Source organism: Stegodyphus dumicola, chromosome X1, assembly GCF_044657685.1.
Source record: "Stegodyphus dumicola isolate Sdum_Otavi_A_Nest chromosome X1, ASM4465768v1".
In the NCBI taxonomy this organism is placed as follows: Eukaryota; Metazoa; Arthropoda; class Arachnida; order Araneae; family Eresidae; genus Stegodyphus; species Stegodyphus dumicola.
The window spans coordinates 137,205,612-137,229,788 of record NC_140780.1 but is presented as its reverse complement, the minus strand read 5'-3'; the positions used below and the strand labels follow the sequence as shown (position 1 = coordinate 137,229,788).

The following is a 24,177-nucleotide window of genomic DNA, read 5'->3' as shown; positions in this document are numbered from 1 at the left end:
TGAAAAAAATTTGAATTTTCCAACAACTTTCTTAAGTTGCGTGTTGGCCTATGTATGTATTTCTATGGTACAACTTGGACTAGTTGATATTATGCTTTGTCTTTCATGATAATGTAGTATATCTTACTGCCGTTTTTCAAACTGTTTTTGAACATTTGGTTTTTGGTTGTCATTTCAAAATACATGTCCAACTCTACTTTTGTTTTAAGTATGTTTTTCATTGCTGCTATACTTAGGGCAGAATTGGCTGTTAGACACCATAAGCACTTAAAAGAACCCATATACATTTATAGGTATTTTTCTCCCACTCTCTCGGTCTTGGTTTAGCAGCACAATTCCGTAGTAAAGCCAGCAACGGACATTTCTTATGGTGGTCTCTTTTCTTCGAGTTCCTAATAATCTTTTTTGTCATACACCCTTTCATTGATGCCCTAAGCACGTGCCTATTTTACTTAATGGTTATTCCAGCTCTGGCTATACTTTAATGATACAGTAACCAATTGCCCAATTTTCATATCCTGAACTTTTGTTTTTAACTGGCATCGAAATGTCCTGTGTAAATTTTCTTTCTTATGCTCATCTCTTATTGATCACGCTTGCAGGAAAATTAGTGGATAAAATCACTGACGATTTACAAGACCACACATTTCATCTTATTCTTTATATACAGCTATCGAATGGCTGGCTGTAAGTTATTTGCATGGCTTCTCCCTGTATATGAACTAAATACAAGCCAGTTCCCATAGAAATATAATAATTCATGATGTATCTCTTCATCAATATATCCCTTCCAAGACTCCCTTTGTTATAATAAATTACCTACTTTTCTGTTCCTTTTGATCCTGTAACGACTTTTAGTTTTTAATTTATTCTTATATCAAAAAATGTAGAAACAGAAAAAAAACCTTTATAAATATAAAAGAATGATAACAGCATTATTGAGAGATGCTGTATGCTGAGAGGTCTTTTATCTCCGCAATATTTTTTCGATTGTTTAACTCGTGAAATTTAGGATACTTACATGTACATGAGCTAATTTGCCAAGAATAGCTCGTCCAAGGTAAACTCTCTCCTGCAAATACTGAGAAGAGAAAAAGATGTCATGATCTTTTGCATCTGATGTATGTGCAGAAAAACTAACGTTCAAGATCTGGTCTTCAGAGTCCTAAAGGAATATTAAAGGTCATTGTATTTATATGTACCAATATAGGAAAAATACATATATTCTTAATTGTTATGCCAGTATACTGCATATTGAAATAACACTGTGGTATAAAATGATGTCCTAGCAAACTGTCAGTCTTTAAGTGGTTTTTGATGAGAATATCGTTAATTTGATTTTATTTCGCAAAAAGAAAATCCAAAATTTTACAACTCTTGGTTTCCTTCTTTTAAAATTAAACACCTTGTAACGAATTCTTCAAGTTTACTAAATAAGTTGTTAAAACGAAAGACTTTTATGAATCGCAAGTTTACATTCTCACGAAAGAAAGCAAAGAATTGATTTTATTTGTATTCTTCATAGAAATAACATTATCGAATCAAGATATAGTTCTCCCATAATTAATATCTAGAGTGATTTGTTTATTATTATGAGAAATGTCAGAGGAGTATCAGAAAAATTAACAAATTTCATTTAACGCATCGGTTTGAAAATATAATTTAAAATATATTGAGAAAATTCAAAAGTTTTCGTTACTTTTAATATGCATGTGCGTACGAACATGCACTCATAATTAAGACTCTAATAAATAAAAAAGCTATGAATAATGACTACATTTCTAATAAAGTCACTCTAAGTTATTTATTTGAGAAAACAATTGTCAGAGCAAATAGATTGCAGCATTGACTTCTACTATCATAGTGAAACTGGGAACTAAGTGAAAAGTTACCTGAATGCTAAAGATAAATATATTTTCTTTAGAACATGGAATTATTGCTGACAATCCTTCCACGAAATCTTCCAAAATGGGAGATAAGAAAGTTTCTGCTGTCATTCCTTGCAGACGCAGCGTTACGCTGTTAAATAATACGGCTTCTGTAACATGCTGAACTACTAATTCGCATTTCGCAGTAACTTCATTGATGCCATCTGAAAATATTTATTTGATTAGTTACATAAAGCATCGTATAGTTAAAAGTATAAATTAAGGGTATAATTTAGATAACTAAGATATTTTTAAATATGCTAGATCTTTTTTATTTTTGCTACCTGATTTACGGGCCTTCATTTGTGACCTAATTAAAATAAAATATTTGAGAAACCTTTTTCTGCCTAATGCATCTGAAGACGCCTCAATTTAGATATGAGATTTTAAACTTCCTTGCCTTACCAATCATTTCTAGCTCTTAGTTTTGAAATCATACCTTAAATTTATTACATACCTTATCTTTAGGTTAAAAAAAACACACATAATTTAGTGTAATAATTTAGTGTACTAAAGTATCTCACAATTATTGCGCAATTAAATTTAAAAAGATCACGCTTTACATCAATAAAGATCATGATTGATTCATTGTCATAAACTTAAGAGTTCTAATCGATTACACTAGTCTATAAAAAAATCTCTTAAGCGCCACAAATGAAGCTTAGCTACACTATTTTTCTCCCACAGACAAAAACGCTTAGAAAAATCTGCATTTTCATACTTGAAAGAGAAAAACACATATTTTAACCAGGATTAATTCCAGAATGCTTGGTATCATTTCTCCATCAGTTTTATATTTTAATGGAAGAGTAAGAGTTTTTCTTTCTCATCATTAATTGCATTTACCGGAGATTAATTGCTTTTAGGAAACGATGTCTCTAATACTTATCATGATTATTTAATGAGCCCAGTCCTTATTCTGATCATCTAATAGCATCCGACGTGAGTTAAGCATACAAAGTCTACTGCAATTTTGCGTAGCTATTACTAACATAACAGAGGGTCGCCACCATAACAGAATGTATTTGGATGGCATTTACATCTACCAGACATTACGGTGATTAATTAATCCTGAATCTTTCCCGAACTTTCAATTTAAAGTGGAAAGGCTTTCATATATGCACTCTAAATCAGTGGTATGAAACTGGCGCCTCTAGAAACAATTTTATTTCGCCGGTGAATACATTTTCCCTAAATTAATTGACATTACGACAAAAATTTGAAGAAAATAATTTAAGACTTTAGTGGTTTTGAGTATAGTTTTACAGATCTTCATTATTAAAATGGATGTCAGTTACGCTCCAAAAAATTACGAAATGGAACTAATTAATTTACACTGTAATATGTATCTTATTCAAAGATTTGAAAATATAAATTTGACTAACTTTTATTAGTATTTGTCAAAAGCTAAATATATTTAGTTAAGAATTTTGCAATAACAAGGATGGCTTCACTTGCAAATGAAGTGTTTTTTTTTCCCATAAATGAAAATTGTTTACGAAAAGAACCAGACTGATCTATAAATTGATACGAATATCTACAGTTTGGTGATTACTATCTAGTAATTTTCCTCTAAGGTAAAACATTTTATGAAATCGAAAAAGGCCATGAGGTGTTGTGGCCGAATAATGTAGTAAGAAACAAAGAAATGTATAATTATTCAGATAAAAATGTGTATTTTCTCTGTATGCTTCATAGGTAAATGTAATAAATAAAAGAAAGAGTATAGGTTGTGATTATTCATTCTTACGAATTCTTACGATTCATTCTTTATTCTTTAAACAAATCAAATGTATGACTTGTGATTACAAATTAATACCTTTTGCTGTAATTAGATAACAGAAAATTAATTTAAATTTTAAATAGATTTGTAGCAGACGACTACAATCAAAATAGTCTAACTAAGCGTTGGCTCAAATTCTAAGAGTGCGATTTCAATTTAACTAGAAAAATGGCTAATGCCAAATAACTAACGTAACAGAGCTGGGCGAAACAATACTAGTATGTGAGCGTCGTTGCGAAACGCTCTGTCAATAAAACGCTCAGGAAATAAATTAATTGACATTAGTTCATTTACATCCTGGTGAGAGCTAACGAGAAATATAAGTAGAAGCATTGTACCAAATTGTAATGAAATATATTCTATAGACTGGTATGTGAACTATGTTCAAAAAATCAATTTCTCAATTTCAGTTTAAAAAAAAAAAAAAAAAAAAAAAAAAAAAGTTCTGCTGATAACAAAAATATATCATTTATTATACTTTTTCTGTCGATAAAGATCATTATCTCGCATTTAAAGATATCCAATGTTTATATAAACTGCTATTTAAATGGCATAAGATATATCATTAATAGTGAAATAATATTTTTCATTTTCCCCCTTTATTTCTGTTTCATCATAGTTTCTATATTGCATGTATATTTACAGTGATAAAAGCACTAAATTAGGCTAGTTATCATGATAAAAGCACTAAATAACGCTATTAACAGGTAGGATGATAACAAAAGTATAATTAGAGCTTTTGATGATACAAGGCAAAAAGGGGGTATTCCTCTCAGAACAGGGCTATGTGTACAATATCACTATAAAATAGAAATGTTATCAGTTTTGAGTACTTATCTAAGTAGTTCTACATATTCCAAAATTAAAATCTAGAAGAAAACGGCTGCTTGAAAAACTTTGAAAGATATTTAGTATTAGCGTGAAAGCAACAGAATATGAAACCTATACAGGGTGTTTCATAGATCATGGGACAAACTTGGAGGGGTGGGTGAGCGTACTAAAACATGCATTTTTTGCATAGGAATGTAGGGTCTAAAGTGACGGGTTAAAACAGGAACGCAAAAAAACGACAAGAGAGGAAAATGTGTTTATGTACAAAATCAACGCAAAGTGCTTCTTTGCAGCAATACAGTATTTACAATAAATGTTCAAAAAAGGGAGCACTAACAGTAATGGGAACTACAGCTGTGATTGGCTGGCAATGCAGCGGTAGAGGGCGGTAAGTGAGCCGGACAAACCTCCATCCGATGCATCAGAGGATCATTCGCAACTCTGATGTCGAGCGTGATGGGTGAGTTTACGCACAGGGAAAAGCTGACACGCATCTCATGTATGGTGCTGCTAATGGGAACGGCAGAGCAGCGCTACGGTTGTACCAGGAACGATTTCCGAACAGGAACGAAGCACACAATGTTCGAGAGGTTGCATCGGTCTCTCTGTGAAAACGGGTCATTTGAAGCCACCTCTGATACCTAGGAGTGGAAGAAGAGCACGACAACTTGGCATTGAAGAATCCATCTTGAACATTGTGCATGAATCACCTCAGACAAGTACAAGAGCTATTGCACGTCGTCTTCAGCTGAGTCATTCCACCGTTTGGAGAGTATTGCATGAAAATGATTGGCACCCATACCATTTGCAGAGAGTCCAAGCCTTGCAAGAGACAGATTACCCTTTTCGAGTTCACTTCTGTCATTGGTTCTTGCAAGCAGTGTGCGGCGCAGGCGGATGTACTATTCACGGACGAGGCAACTTTCTCACAGGACGGCATCTTCAATAGCCACAACATGCACGTATGGGCAACTCATAATCCACAAGGCACACGTCCACATGCATTCCAATCCCGCTTCTCCGTGAATGTGTGGGCGGGTATTGTTAACGACTACCTCATAGGCCCATACCTCTTACCTGCATGTACAAATGGCTTATGTTATCATATTTTTCTGCAAGAGTTGCTACCGGAATTGCTACAGGATGTTCTGGCTGTCGTTCGTGTTCGCGTGTGGTTTCAGCATGATGGTGCACCAGCCCATAACCACGTGAGGGTCCGCAATTACATTCCGGGATGAGACATTTCCGGGCCGATGGATTGGCCGTGGTGGACACGTTCGATGGCCACCCTGTTCGCCAGGTTTATCCAGCTTGGATTTTTTTATGGGGCCATCTGAAGGGTATCATTTACGAGACTCCCGTTGGCTCACTGGAGGACCACGCTGCAGGACTATCCATTGCAGCTGCAAGCGTGCGCGGAATGCCTGTCGTTTTTCAGAATGATCCTCAATCCCTTCTGCGACGTTATCAAGCATGTATTACTGCTGGTGGTCAAAATTTTGAACATTTATTGTGAATACTGTAATGCTGCAAAGAAGCACTTTCCGTTGATTTTGTACGTAAACACATTTTCCTCTCGTGTCGTTTTTGCGTTCCTGCCTTAACCTGTCACTTTAGACCGTACATTCCTATAAAAAAATGCATGTTTTAGTACGCTCCACCACCCCTCCAAGGTTGTCCCATGGTCTATGAAACACCTTGTATACCGCACCACATTTAATGAATTTTTCTGAGCATACCGTGTATTGCAGCGTTTTTTCTTCCTTTTACAAAGTAAAGGAAGTATCGTAGTATGTACATCTGTTTACAGAATAAAAATGTGTAATGTCTTAATGCTTTAGTCGCATTTTAATGTGATCGGCTTATCTTACTTAAAAACGAAGTAATAAAACATAACAAAAACGAATGACTTTTAATCACTTTTAAACTTTACCAGCACAGCAAAGTATAGCTTTATAGCAGAGTTTTATATTTCGCGTGTTGTAGCTGGTTTGCCTTAGTTGTTCAGGTGTTTGCAATCAGAGCGGTGGCAAGTATAATGTAAGGCTGCTTACTGCCGTTTTGATAACATTTAGCTGATCTGTATGAGAAATCAATGTAAAGATGTATTTTAAATAATGGTTTTTTAACTTGTGTTAAAAGTACAAAATTTGCATTCTCAAATTACGGTACTCACGACGAAAAAAAATTATATTAGTGTACTACATTTAATAATTTCCTTAGGATAGTGCAGGTACATAGTTAGTTAATCGAAGTTTTACTTTATTTACAACCAAGAATAATAAATAATTAAGCTCACAGACATTAGCCTTCAAGTTTTAAAAACTGTAATAAATCCTCAAATTGCGTTAACTTAAATGCATTTTGTATTAAAACAAAACGAATTGTCGAGAAAAACCAAATGTGGTGACGGGAAAGAAAATGTATGAATAGATAGTAGCAAAACTGCTCTAGAATGAATAGATAATAACGAAAGTGCATGGAACATAAACTATACCTTATTACAGTTGAAGGTTTTTTTATTCGTCATATGCGACTAAGTAAGATAAGATCTTGCATGAAGTAATAAAAGCATAACTTATACAGCTCTTTCTATCAAAAAGTGGTTTAATGGTTATCTTGCGTTTCTGTCTCACATCTTTTTTAGCTATGTCTGGCTGTCTTTCGTTTGCTTGCGTTTCTTTATTATACTGCTAAAGTTTCTTTGACAATGCTTTTTTAAATACTCACATAAAAAGAACTTACAAAATTATATGTACCTTGCAATAGAACAGTTAGTATACATGCAATGTGAAATGCTTTTCATTGTTTGTTGGTAATCTTCAAATAGAAGCATACTTAGAATTTTTGATTTGAAAAGGAATTGTATTACTTTCTTTAGTTTCTTATACATAGTGACATTATTTGCAACAACTGAAAACATTTTCCCCTATCTTTCTTTGTGCGTTATACTTCATTATTTTTGCAGTTAATCAAAGTTTTACTTTATTTATACTCACTACACCCTTTACATTTCGAAGGAAACGTCTTTATAGTTCTTATTTTATCCAGTTTCCGATAAATAACATCCTCTATGCTATTGGTCGATAAATTCATACTATAATTTTACCTTCAGTACTTTCAATCTACGCTGTTCCGTATATCATTATTCATTTTAAATTCCTTTGAATTAATCTTCTTAACAGTATTTGATAAATGTCATTTCATATCATCAATGGTCTAAATAAAATAGGACACTAACTGTCTAACAGTTAATGCAAAACTGAAAAATATATAACTATATGCCTTACGCTCCGACTACATGTCTCCGGTACACTATCATCTACGCCCAGAATAAATTTTAAGACTTATGGTGATTTTTCTTTTTTGTTAACATGCAGATTGCAAACATCTCTCTATATATTTCTGTTTTCATTTTTTTTTCAAACGGCAATGTACTTTTTTTAATATTTTAATATTTTCCTACTCATAATACACTGTTGGCCATTAAAATTGCAGCACCAGAAAGGAATGATATGAAGAACGTCAAAATCACATGAAAGGAAGAAGTTGGGATATGCAAATGATTCGTTTTTCAGCGCATTTAGAAAACGCAGGAAGAAGAAAGGACATCTGAAACACTGCATAAAAAAAGTTGTGTAGTGGATTTCTCATTCGAAAAGCGCTTTGTAAGGTTGGAGTTTGCTCAAAATATCGTGTTATGCCTCCAATAAGAAGACGAAATGCTAACCAGCAAGTTTCGAAATTCGATAGAGGCAGGATCGTTGCCTATCGAAACTGTTTGTTCCAGTATCGCCGGTCGCACTAGTCGACATCCAACCACTGCCATGCGAATATGGAATCAATGGATTGTTGAGGGTCATACTGCACGGCATGTAGGATCTCAACGTCTTCCCATGACTAAAGCCAGAGGGGACAGACATATTGTGAAATCAGCCCTGAAAAACCGTACTAACACATCACGTACCACTAGTCAAGAAATGGGCATGTTTGCAACACGCCCAGTATCAGCTTGTAAGGTACGTCGACGTTTCCAGTACCGTGGACTATCAGCAGGGTGACCATTACTTCGGCTTCCTTTCGCAATGCAGCATAGAGAAAGACGGCGACTCTGGTGCGCCAAACGGCAAAGCTGGTACTGGAGTGGCACAATGCCGCCTTTTCAAACGAGTCCCGGTTCTACGTACAGTATTCTGATGGATACGTGTCCGGAGTGACCAAGGAGACCGCACGGCAACTTCTTACATTAGATATCGACATAGGGGCCCTGCACCTTGTATGATGGCTTGAGCAGCCATTGGGTAAACGACACGCACATCTCTAGTTCGGATCGATGGTAATTTAAACGCAGATGGGTACAAGTAGTATAAAAATGGGGGTTCTGCATCAGGAGGAGCTGAGGGCGTGGTCAATGACATCACAGAGGGCGGGGCCAAAGGCAACGTCATCACACTAGGAGGCGTGGTCACGAGTGGAGTTGAGTTGTTGGTAGACTGCTGATTGAGTTGTAGACCTCCTGCTTTTCATTAAAAGTTAGTTTTTTAAAAATTGGCAACGGGAAATATTTTCTGCATCTTAATTTTGATGAAATGGCGATGCTGCCCTCTATTAATGAAAAAGTGAATGATATGTTTTAGAAATATATTTTTACGTCTGGTGTTAAAATTATTCAATGCGCGACTCTGAAAACAATGTAAAAGAAACAAATATAAAAAAGACTTTCCTTTAATGAAACTACAAGATAATTTTTTTTTTATTACTCAATTTTATTCCGATGCTTTTATTCTTTCTAGTTTTTCCATGAAACTTTAACTTATTTCTCAGGTTTTCTGTTCATAATAACATATTCATTTACTGTTATATTTTTTTTAATACTTAACGTTTCTAATTTGTAATATTTTATTTAATTTTCACATACTATTTTTTTTTCATACCTTTCATAAATTTCAGCATACCCTGATTTTTAACTTATATATTAAAGTTTACAAACGTTACCGCACATGCTGTTTATTTGTTACACTACTTAATTTTAGATGCAATTTCACACTTTTTTTAACGTTATAATGTTCAATATATTCTGAATTTTAACTTCATTTACTTTTTTTAAACCATTCTAGTATTCTATACACACTTTAACTTAGTGGTATGAAATTGTATTTAAAAAGAAACGTTTATTTTTCGTGATCTTAGTTCTTTTACTAAATTTTCTACAGAATTTCTAATTTCTTTCACGTGTTTAACAATATCTTCCTTACATTACCGAATATTTTTAAAAAAAAATTAAGTCTATAACTTTTAATTGCTTTTCTTACGTTCATGATTTCCCTTCTGTGTTTATATTTCTTAATTCTAGTTTAACTTATTTATTATAATGTTTTTATTTCTGTCTCATCACTCGTAATTCCAACATTTTATCCCTTTTTATTCATTTTAACGATATGGATTGTTTTCATTTACTCCATATTCAAATATTTCCTTACAATTTTTATAATACTTGTTTTATTCTTCGATCATAATAGATCATCTACAGGTTTTACTCAGAAATTTCCATTCACAACTTTACAGTTTAATACCATTTATATCTAAATGTATTTCTTTCTCATATAGTTTTATGGTCTTCAAAGTTTCTAACATCATATTTAGTTTTAAATCCCGATTACCTTTAAGTGTGTTGATAATTTTCATTTCTAATTTTACAACCACGTTTAGTGTTTCATCCACACATACCAAAATATTTCTTACATTTTCTGATATTTAGTCTATGTCATATTTCAGTACTTCAAATGAATTTACACTGCTCACACTATTATTTTTTCATGTTTTAGAGACACTAACTATACTAATTTTACTATTTTTCCTGCATTAATTGCATCTATGTCAGCACTCATGATAAACTAGCAATTGTTTTGCATCACATGCATAAAGAAATTCTTAAAACCAACTTTTTCAATATCGTACTCAAATTACTGTTTTCCAGATAGGAATTACCAGTATTCTTTGATTTTACTCTGTTACATCTTTTTAAATTTTAACATCTTACTTTTAATTCTAACATACATCTTTTAAACAGTTTTTTCTTTTAATGATAGCCTTACCTTATTTGTTCACATTAATTCTTTCATTCACCTTCTTTACTACCTTTCAGTACCTTCATAATTCTCTATGCAAACGCAATGTCTTTCACTGACATTCTGTTTAATAATACCACAAGTTTCCTTAATTGACAAAAAGCGAATTATTTCTCATTTCAAAATAGAACTACTATATTTTTGCACAAACATTACCTTTATCCATTCAAGCCACCCCTTAACCTGTAACTGACGTAGCGATAGGAAAGGAGATTCTTCTCATATGCTCTTTCGACATTTGAGGTTTCTAGAACTTCTTTGACAAGTATATCAATACCATCAGAAAATATACTTAACACTTTTACCCAGTTTAAAGGCAACATACTGTTATAAGAATGGTTTTAGTTAAATTTATAACACAAATAAACGCATTTTGTGCTAAATAGGCATAAACATTTAGATTCAGAATATTTCTTTTTAATCCGATGTAAGACTTGAATTTCATTCATGATACGGATTGTCTCTTGATTTTCTTTTTGTTTACCTTACACTAATAGAAAATTTTTATTTTACAAGTTCAGCTTTTAATGAAATAGAAATAAAAACTACGATACACCTGCTGTTTTTAAGAAAAGGAACTTTGATATATTTCTGGAAATGTAAATGCTTTTAGAGTTTTCTTTCAATAACGTTGATTTTCATTACTTTACTAACTTCAATAATTCTCTTATTAGCTAATATGAATGAAAGAAGATTGTCAAAAATGTGACACAGTATAATTCTTACGAACATACGTACCTTTACCAGCACACAGATATTACCGATTGAAATGAAGAAAGATACAGATATTTCACTCCAATCTACATTAAATTAAAAAAAAATATTTAAACTTTCATACATTCCAAAGAATAAACGAAAACTCAATAGATATTGTCATGTTTGTATATATGAGATAAAAGTTTTATGAATGGTATTTAAAGTAATGCTTAGAACTTCATAAAAGCGAACATTCACTATGTTAATACACATATCATTAGTTATTTACATTAATCAATGTAATATTAATCATTACATATACTATATGCATATATATTTAAAGTTTAATTGTCTTACAATTGAATAATTAACTATTGAGAGAAAGAGGTTCATGTCTTACACTATTTAATTCACATGGAACAAATTTTTCCATCAACCACATTGAACCACGTTTATTAAATTCGCCAAAGCTCTTTTATTTCTGCATTTTCACACTCACGACACATTTTAAATGTAAATATTGATTACCATTTCAAACACCGATATGATAACTCAGTGTAAAACTACATCATAACTGATTTTTTCCCTACTAACTACAATTTTATATATTCAAGAAGTACATCTAAGACATGATCATTTTCTATGTTCTAGCAAATCGATTCAATTGCGAACATACTATTAAGACTTGCGATTTTAGAAGACTTGCATGTATTAACGATATCAACGTTTCTTCGTTTTTGTAAGATTCGTATCAAACCATGTCGCATTCGAATGTGGTGTAAGAGATCACTTTTTCTTTTAAACACTTGTAAACAATGGATGCAATTTATAAGAAGAGAAGTATCATGCTGTTTCAAAACATCATCAGCATATTTCTGTTTCTTTTGACACCAGCAAAGTTTAAAAAAAAAAAAAAAAGGTTCGTGAGATTTTCTTCAAATTCTGTTTTACTTGAAAAAATGTCCGAACATTCAATACGATGTAAAGAATCATAGAATCATATTGTTTTAAATTCTTATGCTCACTAAATATTTTTTATCACGATTTACTCTTAAAAGTAACTTTATAAGTTTTCATATCCTTTTTACATGAAAAGAACTTGTGATTATTCACTACAAAATTCTAAGACGAGAAGCTTCGCGACTTTTCAAACTACAAACTTAAATTTCTTAGGACATACACTACATCTGATGTTTCTTTCATGAGATTTCAAATATCTCTTCAGATTACTCCTATTCAAGAAACCTTACAAATATATCACATAAGTTCAGCGAATAATCGCTTCATAAACTCTTAAATTTTCAACACGAGTGAATCACTTGAAGCATATACTGCACTGTAAACATACAATACTTAAAAAAATTGTTATAAAAAATAAAAATACATTCATTTCACCAAGAAGCTTTTCTATTTAAATACATTTATTTATTTCCAAAGAACAAGTTTCTGTATTATACATAAAATATACTTAGAATTTTCTTTCATTAGTTAATATCAAATTAACAACAATATCCATTTACTGATATTTGATATACATGCTTGCTTTAAAATTAAAACTCAAATTTCAATAAATTTCTATTAAAAAAAAACACAAGGAAAAAAAAAATACTCATAACATCAACCAAAGACAGAAATTTAAATAGAATAGCTGTACTTATATTAGTGCATTTTTATAATCTTCATAACATTTCGATTCAAAAAACCTATTACAAAATAAATGAAACATTTTTTTCTGCCTTAAAGAAGCTCTTATATTTTTAAAATTAATACATAAAAATATATCTTCTCCAATATATTTAATTCTATCCTCAACACTTATTATAATGCAATCATGTCTTGTTTGTGAAGGATGATTTACAATACAACCTTCGCATTTAAATAGTTTTTTAATCACTGAATTTAATTCAGTTTTGATAGAGTTTATGAGTTCTTTAAAAAGTTCATCATCATCACTTACCATATCCGAACAATTGTTTTTACATTTGATTTGCAACGGTAAAATAATTTCAAAAATACTTTTATATAAAGTATTAGATACATCAAGAATAATTTCTTTCAATTTTTTTTAAAATATCACAGTTTACCTTTAGGTACGTAGGTTTTAGTTTAAAAGAATTTTCATCTTGTTTAAAAACTTGTTGAAAAATACACTCACCTTCTTTGTTGAAAACTACCAACTCATTATTGCAAATGATGCTGGCAGTCGTATAGACAAGATTAAATTCATATATTTTTGAGGAAAATTCTTGCCATGTTGCAGGAGTTATAACAACACCGCGTGTAGTAGGGTATAATATTTTATTTTGTTCCACACATTCACGTAGATGAATGTTCATTCTGTTTTCAAACTGATTTATGGACACAAAATATCCCCAACCAAGAGTCCACTGTGCAATCAACTTCGAACTTTCTTTTTTCTGTTCTCGATTATTCGGCATGAAGATATTTTCAGGAACAGACTTCATATAGTGGGCAAACCAGTCATCTTCTGGAAGTTCATCCTCATTATCTTCCAAGCGTCGTTTTTTAATTTTCGAAATTTTTATGTTTCGGAATGTGATACTAATTCTAGGATCTTTAACGTCAGGTTGAGAGGGTATTCCGTGCATCCAAAATTGATTCGTTGGAGGTTTCATTACAAGGAGAGTTCCATGAGTTAAGTCCACGCTTCGAGATGTGAAATTTCGCCTGGTAAATACCATTTGACCTAAACTGAACTTGATTTTTGCACCTAAACTGATGATAGGTATATCACTTTCAGGTTCGAGACAAGTTTCATTGTCTTTATGCGTTGAAATTTTCGCCACTCCGTCAGGATAATAGTTCAATAAAGCAAAATTGTATTTTTTGCCAGTTATCGTTTCAACATAATCTTTTACATTTAGAAGAGTTTGAGTCCATGGTTCTGCACAAATGCTCGTTCCAGAGAATTCGTAACTAAGTCCTTCATCACCAAAACCGAGTACTTTTCTTCGTGGAACATACTGAGTCCTATTAATTTTAAAACTAATATTTTTAAAATCATAATTTGATAGTTCATCTAGCAAAATATCAGCTTCATTTCGTGAATAAAATTCTTCGTATAATTCCACATTTAACTCTGTATCACATATATCCCTTATATTCGCTTCTGAATCTAACGACAATTCTGAATGATATAGAAATACGTAACATTCTTAAATAGCAAAAATTATCTAAAACATACATTAACGAAATGATTTCATCAACACTTATCGTAATACATTCTTGTCATGTCTTGTTTGTGAAGCCAGTCTTTCCGGCATCATATGTGTAAAATTAATCATGATAGGATAGTGGGAAAGAGTTATAGTGTCCTAATGTTGTTATTCTGAACCTCGATATTACATATGTGCATAAGGAGAATCTTAAAAGCATCATCCACTTATCATGATAGATTAATGGAAAATTTCTAAAACTCTGATAATCATACGCGAAAGAATGTATTATCTTAAGGTTGTTGTTGCTATTCCAAATTTGACAGTACATACAGAAGTGAAGGAAGATCCTTGATACGCGCTGTAGACTTCACGTTATCATGATAACGTGCAGCACTTATCAAGGGTCTTCCTTCACTTCTGTATGTATTGTCAAACTTGGAATAGCAACAACAACCTTAAGATAATACATTCTTTCGCGTATGATTATCAGAGTTTTAGAAATTTTCCATTACTCTATCATGATAAGTGTATGATGCTTTTAAGATTCTCCTTATGCACATATGTAATATCGAGGTTCAGAATAACAACATTAGGACACTATAACTCTTTCCCACTATCCTATCATGATTATTTTTACACATATGACGCCGGAAAGACTGGCTTCACAAACAAGACATGACAAGAATGTATTACGATAAGTGTTGATGAAATCATTTCGTTAATGTATGTTTTAGATAATTTTTGCTATTTAAGAATGCAACGTATTTCTATATCATTCAGAATTGTCGTTAGATTCAGAAGCGAATATGAGGAATATATTTGATACAGAGTTAAATGTGGAATTATACGAAGAATTTTATTCACGAAATGAAGCTGATATTTTGCTAGATGAACTATCAAATTATGATTTTAAAAATATTAGTTTTGAAATTAATGGGACTCAGTATGTTCCACGAAGAAAAGTACTCGGTTTTGGTGATGAAGGACTTAGTTACAAATTCTCTGGAACGAGCATTTGTGCAGAACCATGGACTCAAACTCTTCTAAATGTAAAAGATTATGTTGAAACGATAACTGGCAAAAAATATAATTTTGCTTTATTGAACTATTATCCTGACGGAGTGGCGAAAATTTCAACGCATAAAGACAATGAAACTTGTCTCGAACCTGAAAGTGATATACCTATCATCAGTTTAGGTGCAAAACGTCAAATGGTATTTACCAGGCGAAATTTCACATCTCGAAGCGTGGACTTAACTCATGGAACTCTCCTTGTAATGAAACCCCCAACGAATCAATTTTGGATGCACGGAATACCCTCTCAACCTGACGTTAAAGATCCTAGAATTAGTATCACATTCCGAAACATAAAAATTTCGAAAATTAAAAAACGACGCTTGGAAGATAATGAGGATGAACTTCCAGAGGATGACTGGTTTGCCCACTATATGAAGTCTGTTCCTGAAAATATCTTCATGCCGAATAATCGAGAACAGAAAAAAGAAAGTTCGAAGTTGATTGCACAGTGGACTCTTGGTTGGGGATATTTTGTGTCCATAAATCAGTTTGAAAACAGAATGAACATTCATCTACGTGAATGTGTGGAACAAAATAAAATATTATACCCTACTACACGCGGTGTTGTTATAACTCCTGCAACATGGCAAGAATTTTCCTCAAAAATATATGAATTTAATCTTGTCTATACGACTGCCAGCATCATTTGCAATAATGAGTTGGTAGTTTTCAACAAAGAAGGTGAGTGTATTTTTCAACAAGTTTTTAAACAAGATGAAAATTCTTTTAAACTAAAACCTACGTACCTAAAGGTAAACTGTGATATTTTAAAAAAATTGAAAGAAATAATTCCTGATGTATCTAATACTTTATATAAAAGTATTTTTGAAATTATTTTACCGTTGCAAATCAAATGTAAAAACAATTGTTCGGATATGGTAAGTGATGATGATGAACTTTTTAAAGAACTCATAAACTCTATCAAAACTGAATTAAATTCAGTGATTAAAAAACTATTTAAATGCGAAGGTTGTATTGTAAATCATCCTTCACAAACAAGACATGATTGCATTATAATAAGTGTTGAGGATAGAATTAAATATATTGGAGAAGATATATTTTTATGTATTAATTTTAAAAATATAAGAGCTTCTTTAAGGCAGAAAAAAATGTTTCATTTATTTTGTAATAGGTTTTTTGAATCGAAATGTTATGAAGATTATAAAAATGCACTAATATAAGTACAGCTATTCTATTTAAATTTCTGTCTTTGGTTGATGTTATGAGTATTTTTTTCCTTGTGTTTTTTTAATAGAAATATATTGAAATTTTAGTTTTAATTTTAAAGCAAACATGTATATCAAATATCAGTAAATGGATATTGTTGTTAATTTGATATTAACTAATGAAAGAAAATTCTAAGTATATTTTATGTATAATACAGAAACTTGTTCTTTGGAAATAAATAAATGTATTTAAATAGAAAAGCTTCTTGGTGAAATGAATGTATTTTTATTTTGTATAACAATTTTTTTAAGTATTGTATGTTTACAGTGCAGTATATGCTTCAAGTGATTCACTCGTGTTGAAAATTTAAGAGTTTATGAAGCGATTATTCGCTGAACTTATGTGATATATTTGTAAGGTTTCTTGAATAGGAGTAATCTGAAGAGATATTTGAAATCTCATGAAAGAAACATCAGATGTAGTGTATGTCCTAAGAAATTTAAGTTTGTAGTTTGAAAAGTCGCGAAGCTTCTCGTCTTAGAATTTTGTAGTGAATAATCACAAGTTCTTTTCATGTAAAAAGGATATGAAAACTTATAAAGTTACTTTTAAGAGTAAATCGTGATAAAAAATATTTAGTGAGCATAAGAATTTAAAACAATATGATTCTATGATTCTTTACATCGTATTGAATGTTCGGACATTTTTTCAAGTAAAACAGAATTTGAAGAAAATCTCACGAACCTTTTTTTTTTTTTTTTTTTTTTTAAATTTTGCTGGTGTCAAAAGAAACAGAAATATGCTGATGATGATGTTTTGAAACAGCATGATACTTCTCTTCTTATAAATTGCATCCATTGTTTACAAGTGTTTAAAAGAAAAAGTGATCTCTTACACCACATTCGAATGCGACATGGTTTGATACGAATCTTACAAAAACGAAGAAACGTTGATATCGTTAATACATGCAAGTCTTCTAAAATCGCAAGTCTTAATAGTATGTTCGCAATTGAATCGATTTGCTAGAACATAGAAAATGATCATGTCTTAGATGTACTTCTTGAATATATAAAATTGTAGTTAGTAGGGAAAAAATCAGTTATGATGTAGTTTTACACTGAGTTATCATATCGGTGTTTGAAATGGTAATCAATATTTACATTTAAAATGTGTCGTGAGTGTGAAAATGCAGAAATAAAAGAGCTTTGGCGAATTTAATAAACGTGGTTCAATGTGGTTGATGGAAAAATTTGTTCCATGTGAATTAAATAGTGTAAGACATGAACCTCTTTCTCTCAATAGTTAATTATTCAATTGTAAGACAATTAAACTTTAAATATATATGCATATAGTATATGTAATGATTAATATTACATTGATTAATGTAAATAACTAATGATATGTGTATTAACATAGTGAATGTTCGCTTTTATGAAGTTCTAAGCATTACTTTAAATACCATTCATAAAACTTTTATCTCATATATACAAACATGACAATATCTATTGAGTTTTCGTTTATTCTTTGGAATGTATGAAAGTTTAAATATTTTTTTTTAATTTAATGTAGATTGGAGTGAAATATCTGTATCTTTCTTCATTTCAATCGGTAATATCTGTGTGCTGGTAAAGGTACGTATGTTCGTAAGAATTATACTGTGTCACATTTTTGACAATCTTCTTTCATTCATATTAGCTAATAAGAGAATTATTGAAGTTAGTAAAGTAATGAAAATCAACGTTATTGAAAGAAAACTCTAAAAGCATTTACATTTCCAGAAATATATCAAAGTTCCTTTTCTTAAAAACAGCAGGTGTATCGTAGTTTTTATTTCTATTTCATTAAAAGCTGAACTTGTAAAATAAAAATTTTCTATTAGTGTAAGGTAAACAAAAAGAAAATCAAGAGACAATCCGTATCATGAATGAAATTCAAGTCTTACATCGGATTAAAAAGAAATATTCTGAATCTAAATGTTTATGCCTATTTAGCACAAAATGCGTTTATTTGTGTTATAAATTTAACTAAAACCATTCTTATAACAGTATGTTGCCTTTAAACTGGGTAAAAGTGTTAAGTATATTTTCTGATGGTATTGATATACTTGTCAAAGAAGTTCTAGAAACCTCAAATGTCGAAAGAGCATATGAGAAGAATCTCCTTTCCTATCGCTACGTCAGTTACAGGTTAAGGGGTGGCTTGAATGGATAAAGGTAATGTTTGTGCAAAAATATAGTAGTTCTATTTTGAAATGAGAAATAATTCGCTTTTTGTCAATTAAGGAAACTTGTGGTATTATTAAACAGAATGTCAGTGAAAGACATTGCGTTTGCATAGAGAATTATGAAGGTACTGAAAGGTAGTAAAGAAGGTGAATGAAAGAATTAATGTGAACAAATAAGGTAAGGCTATCATTAAAAGAAAAAACTGTTTAAAAGATGTATGTTAGAATTAAAAGTAAGATGTTAAAATTTAAAAAGATGTAACAGAGTAAAATCAAAGAATACTGGTAATTCCTATCTGGAAAACAGTAATTTGAGTACGATATTGAAAAAGTTGGTTTTAAGAATTTCTTTATGCATGTGATGCAAAACAATTGCTAGTTTATCATGAGTGCTGACATAGATGCAATTAATGCAGGAAAAATAGTAAAATTAGTATAGTTAGTGTCTCTAAAACATGAAAAAATAATAGTGTGAGCAGTGTAAATTCATTTGAAGTACTGAAATATGACATAGACTAAATATCAGAAAATGTAAGAAATATTTTGGTATGTGTGGATGAAACACTAAACGTGGTTGTAAAATTAGAAATGAAAATTATCAACACACTTAAAGGTAATCGGGATTTAAAACTAAATATGATGTTAGAAACTTTGAAGACCATAAAACTATATGAGAAAGAAATACATTTAGATATAAATGGTATTAAACTGTAAAGTTGTGAATGGAAATTTCTGAGTAAAACCTGTAGATGATCTATTATGATCGAAGAATAAAACAAGTATTATAAAAATTGTAAGGAAATATTTGAATATGGAGTAAATGAAAACAATCCATATCGTTAAAATGAATAAAAAGGGATAAAATGTTGGAATTACGAGTGATGAGACAGAAATAAAAACATTATAATAAATAAGTTAAACTAGAATTAAGAAATATAAACACAGAAGGGAAATCATGAACGTAAGAAAAGCAATTAAAAGTTATAGACTTAATTTTTTTTTAAAAATATTCGGTAATGTAAGGAAGATATTGTTAAACACGTGAAAGAAATTAGAAATTCTGTAGAAAATTTAGTAAAAGAACTAAGATCACGAAAAATAAACGTTTCTTTTTAAATACAATTTCATACCACTAAGTTAAAGTGTGTATAGAATACTAGAATGGTTTAAAAAAAGTAAATGAAGTTAAAATTCAGAATATATTGAACATTATAACGTTAAAAAAAGTGTGAAATTGCATCTAAAATTAAGTAGTGTAACAAATAAACAGCATGTGCGGTAACGTTTGTAAACTTTAATATATAAGTTAAAAATCAGGGTATGCTGAAATTTATGAAAGGTATGAAAAAAAAAATAGTATGTGAAAATTAAATAAAATATTACAAATTAGAAACGTTAAGTATTAAAAAAAATATAACAGTAAATGAATATGTTATTATGAACAGAAAACCTGAGAAATAAGTTAAAGTTTCATGGAAAAACTAGAAAGAATAAAAGCATCGGAATAAAATTGAGTAATAAAAAAAAAATTATCTTGTAGTTTCATTAAAGGAAAGTCTTTTTTATATTTGTTTCTTTTACATTGTTTTCAGAGTCGCGCATTGAATAATTTTAACACCAGACGTAAAAATATATTTCTAAAACATATCATTCACTTTTCATTAATAGAGGGCAGCATCGCCATTTCATCAAAATTAAGATGCAGAAAATATTTCCCGTTGCCAATTTTTAAAAAACTAACTTTTAATGAAAAGCAGGAGGTCTACAACTCAATCAGCAGTCTACCAACAACTCAACTCCACTCGTGACCACGCCTCCTAGTGTGATGACGTTGCCTTTGGCCCCGCCCTCTGTGATGTCATTGACCACGCCCTCAGCTCCTCAGCTCCTCCTGATGCAGAACCCCCATTTTTATACTACTGGTACATTTCTGACATCTTACTTCCATTGGTTGTGCTCTATATTCGAGGGCCTCAAACGTCATGTTCCAACAATATAATGCAAGATCACATGTTGCACGCGTGTTCTGACCTTTCTTGATACACAGGGTATTCGTTTGCTACCCTGGCCTGCACGGTCTCCAGAACTGTCACCCACTGAAGACATCTGGTCATGGGTTGCTGAGAGATTGGCCCGCGATCCCTCTCCAGCTAATATGGTTGATGAAATGTGCCATAGATTTGAAGCAGCATGGAATGAGTTACCCGTTCCTTTCATCCAAGCCAGTTTGACTCCATGCCATGTTAGCTGCCAGGGTTTGGCATCTGTTTATATAATTTCGCACCCCTGTAAACCACCAAAACTTACAAATTTAATCATTTTGTCTTCATGCCATACCGTTTACATGCAATAAATATCTTTTTGTATTTGCTTTGCTTCACGGTATTGCAATTTTAATGGCCAGCAGAGTATTTTAGATTTAAAAAGGGCAGAAAACAAAAAAGCTTTTTAAACTGAAATTTGTTTTGAATTGGCTTTTAATTTTATTCAATAATTAATTACAGTCACGAGTTAGCAACAGGTAGACATTGAAGTCATTCACGAATAGAAGCAAAATGCTTGTACGTTTTTCACTCCTTTTACATTACTTTTTTAATATGTAATGGATTTTTTAAATTGTGTAAAGCATTCTATGACTTTTTGCATATGGTAATGTGTGCCTTCCTGAAGGAATTTCTAAGATAGAAAGGCTCGCATTCACGTTACACATCAGGAAAATCGCGAAACCTCATCCATTCCTTCCCCTGGGATTCGAACATGGGTCAAACATAAGTGTTAAGTGGTCTAATCCGCTAGGCACTGGTAGGCACTACGTTTTAATAGTATTCTTTGACGCAGAGGCTCCTAATCTGAAGTTTTTGGATTGCAAGTTTTTTTAGGTTGAATTATAATAAAGGTATAACGTATTTTCTCTCTCCTTTCTTATGCCTTCGTGATGTAACGATTGCACACTCGGCGCGTATTCGAGAGATCCAGGTTCGAGTCCAGCGAGGGCATTGCTCTTTTGTTACATCTTCAGGATAAAAAAAATACTAATGTCTCTACAAAGGTGTGTGACTACATTCTTGCAATTCTACTTTAAATTAAAAATAGCTATTTTACTTACAAAGTTTTACATCAGTGACTTTGTACCTATGAAAATTCAGTCTATTGGCATATATTTTAAATAAGACTTCTATTGAATTTGGGGGTATTTCACTTTTCAAGTTGAAAAATACTTTTACTAAAAATGTTTCTTATATCTTAAATCTAGCCGTAATATTTCAAGCACTTAAAGAGACTGTCATAAATCTTCAATACATAGAACGTTTAGGAAGTAATAAAGCTTACAGGCATGTGTATGATAAATAATTCAGTACCACGTAACAATCGCCATTAATGCTGTTCAATTATTTTCTGATAACTGACTAGTTGCATATATTACAAATGTTTATACCGATTGATTAAATATATCGAGATATTTATAATTTACAGAGTTCAGGAAAGTTTGAGAGAGTCATGGTGTAATAGTATTATGGTGAGATAGTCATGTTCGAATTCTTTGAACATTACTTTTATTATATGAAAATTAAAGCTTCTTTTGGTAATGGTAATTATCCTGCAATATTTGATTTCTTACTGTATACTCATGCAATAATACTCCACAATAAGAATACACATTTGAAATTTGAAATTCAAAAGTGAATTATTCAATACTTTAAACACATTAAAGGCGTATACGTGCCTAGCAAGTCAAAAATAATTTATTTCATTTCTGTCGAGTTAAATAGTTCCTCTTATCTGAAAAATTACAAGATTATTGTGACAGCCATTTTAATTCTTATTTTTCTGATGTCGATAACCTTTCCTAATTCCTTCCACTTTCTAAAATGTAACTTTTCTCTCAGAATGCCGATTTTCTACTAGGCATTCTTCAAGCTGGCCCAACCTCCTCCTCTGCCCAAGCGTACAGTACGGAAGAATGAACTAAACTCAGTACATCATTATGGCGCCGAGCTGAACCGACTAATGAGATCAATGGTTGCTATAGCAACCTACATTTCGTTCTAAGCGGGATCTGAGTAGTTTCAGCCGAAAGCTTGGACAAAAACGCATTTGATTTTGGCGAGGAATACACTGAGTTTCTGAATTTATTTCCAGATCATATCAACAAAATAATTACGAACTGCGAAATTACTCTGCCGCTATTTAAGATTAATGTGATTTTTAATACCATTTTACTTTCGGGAAATTTTAATGAGAACATGCGAGAAAGAAACCTCTATTACAAAGTTTTTAAATGAATTACAAAAGACTGGAGGTCTTTAACTTAAACAATCGACTTCCAGTTAACACCGAATAGTAATTTCATATTAAAAAACGTTCCTTTAGTAGCTGAAAGACTAACAATTTGGAATACCAAGAGTTCTGTCCCGTTTCGAAAACCAGCGGTAGAAAACTGTCGATATTTCCATGGCCCCCTTCTATATCAAGCAAGTGCAGGTATTTCTCCCCAGGCAAAGCTTTGCCGATTAAATTGGAGTAGATTATAATGCATAACATTTCTTCCGCTCACTACATTGCTTATTATAGAGTAACAATGGTTGAATTACATTTGTAAATAAAACTATAATATGCAAAATAATACAGCATTAACCTCATTCAACAGCGACACCAACATAACGAGGGGAGGTACTTTCTTGTGGTACAGGTACATCTTTATACCGGTACTTTCTAAAAGGGTTATAAGGTATTTCTCTCGCCTTCTTAGCATGCCTTCATGGTGTAGTAGTCAGCACGCTCAGCGCGTATTCGAGATGTCCGTGGTTTGAGTCCCGGCGAGGGCATTGCTCATTTTTCTCATCTCCTGCCTTCAAAAAGTACCTAATGTCTCTATAATGGCGCCCGAACTAAAACAAAGGGGTGGATGATGACTCTCCACCAACAGGATTTGGCGATTGGATCCCCTAATCCCTAGTCACCCTTTAAAAGGGGGAGTATATTAAAGTATTTCTTCCGCCTTCTTAGCATGCCTTCGTGGTGTAGTGGTCAGCACACTCGGCGCGTGTTCAAGAGGTCCGTAGTTCCAGTTCCGGAGAGGGCACTGCTCATTTCTCATATCTCCTGTTTAAAAAAAATGCGTAATGTCTCTACAAGGTTCAGGATTATTGGCTCTGCAATCTTC

At 31.8% G+C, this 24,177-nt stretch overlaps 1 protein-coding gene across 1 annotated transcript in view; it reads right to left on the bottom strand.

Annotated features, from left to right (window-relative positions):
* LOC118198304 (protocadherin-like wing polarity protein stan) overlaps nucleotides 1-24,177 on the bottom strand; it is a 187,121-nt gene that overhangs the window by 146,879 nt on the left and 16,065 nt on the right. The window contains exons 2-3 of the mRNA XM_085807976.1: nucleotides 1,893-2,092; nucleotides 1,022-1,165 (exon numbers count right to left, since the gene is read on the bottom strand). Of these exons, the coding sequence (XP_085664102.1) occupies nucleotides 1,022-1,165; nucleotides 1,893-2,092 (344 nt within the window). The remainder of the gene's footprint in view (nucleotides 1-1,021; nucleotides 1,166-1,892; nucleotides 2,093-24,177) is intronic.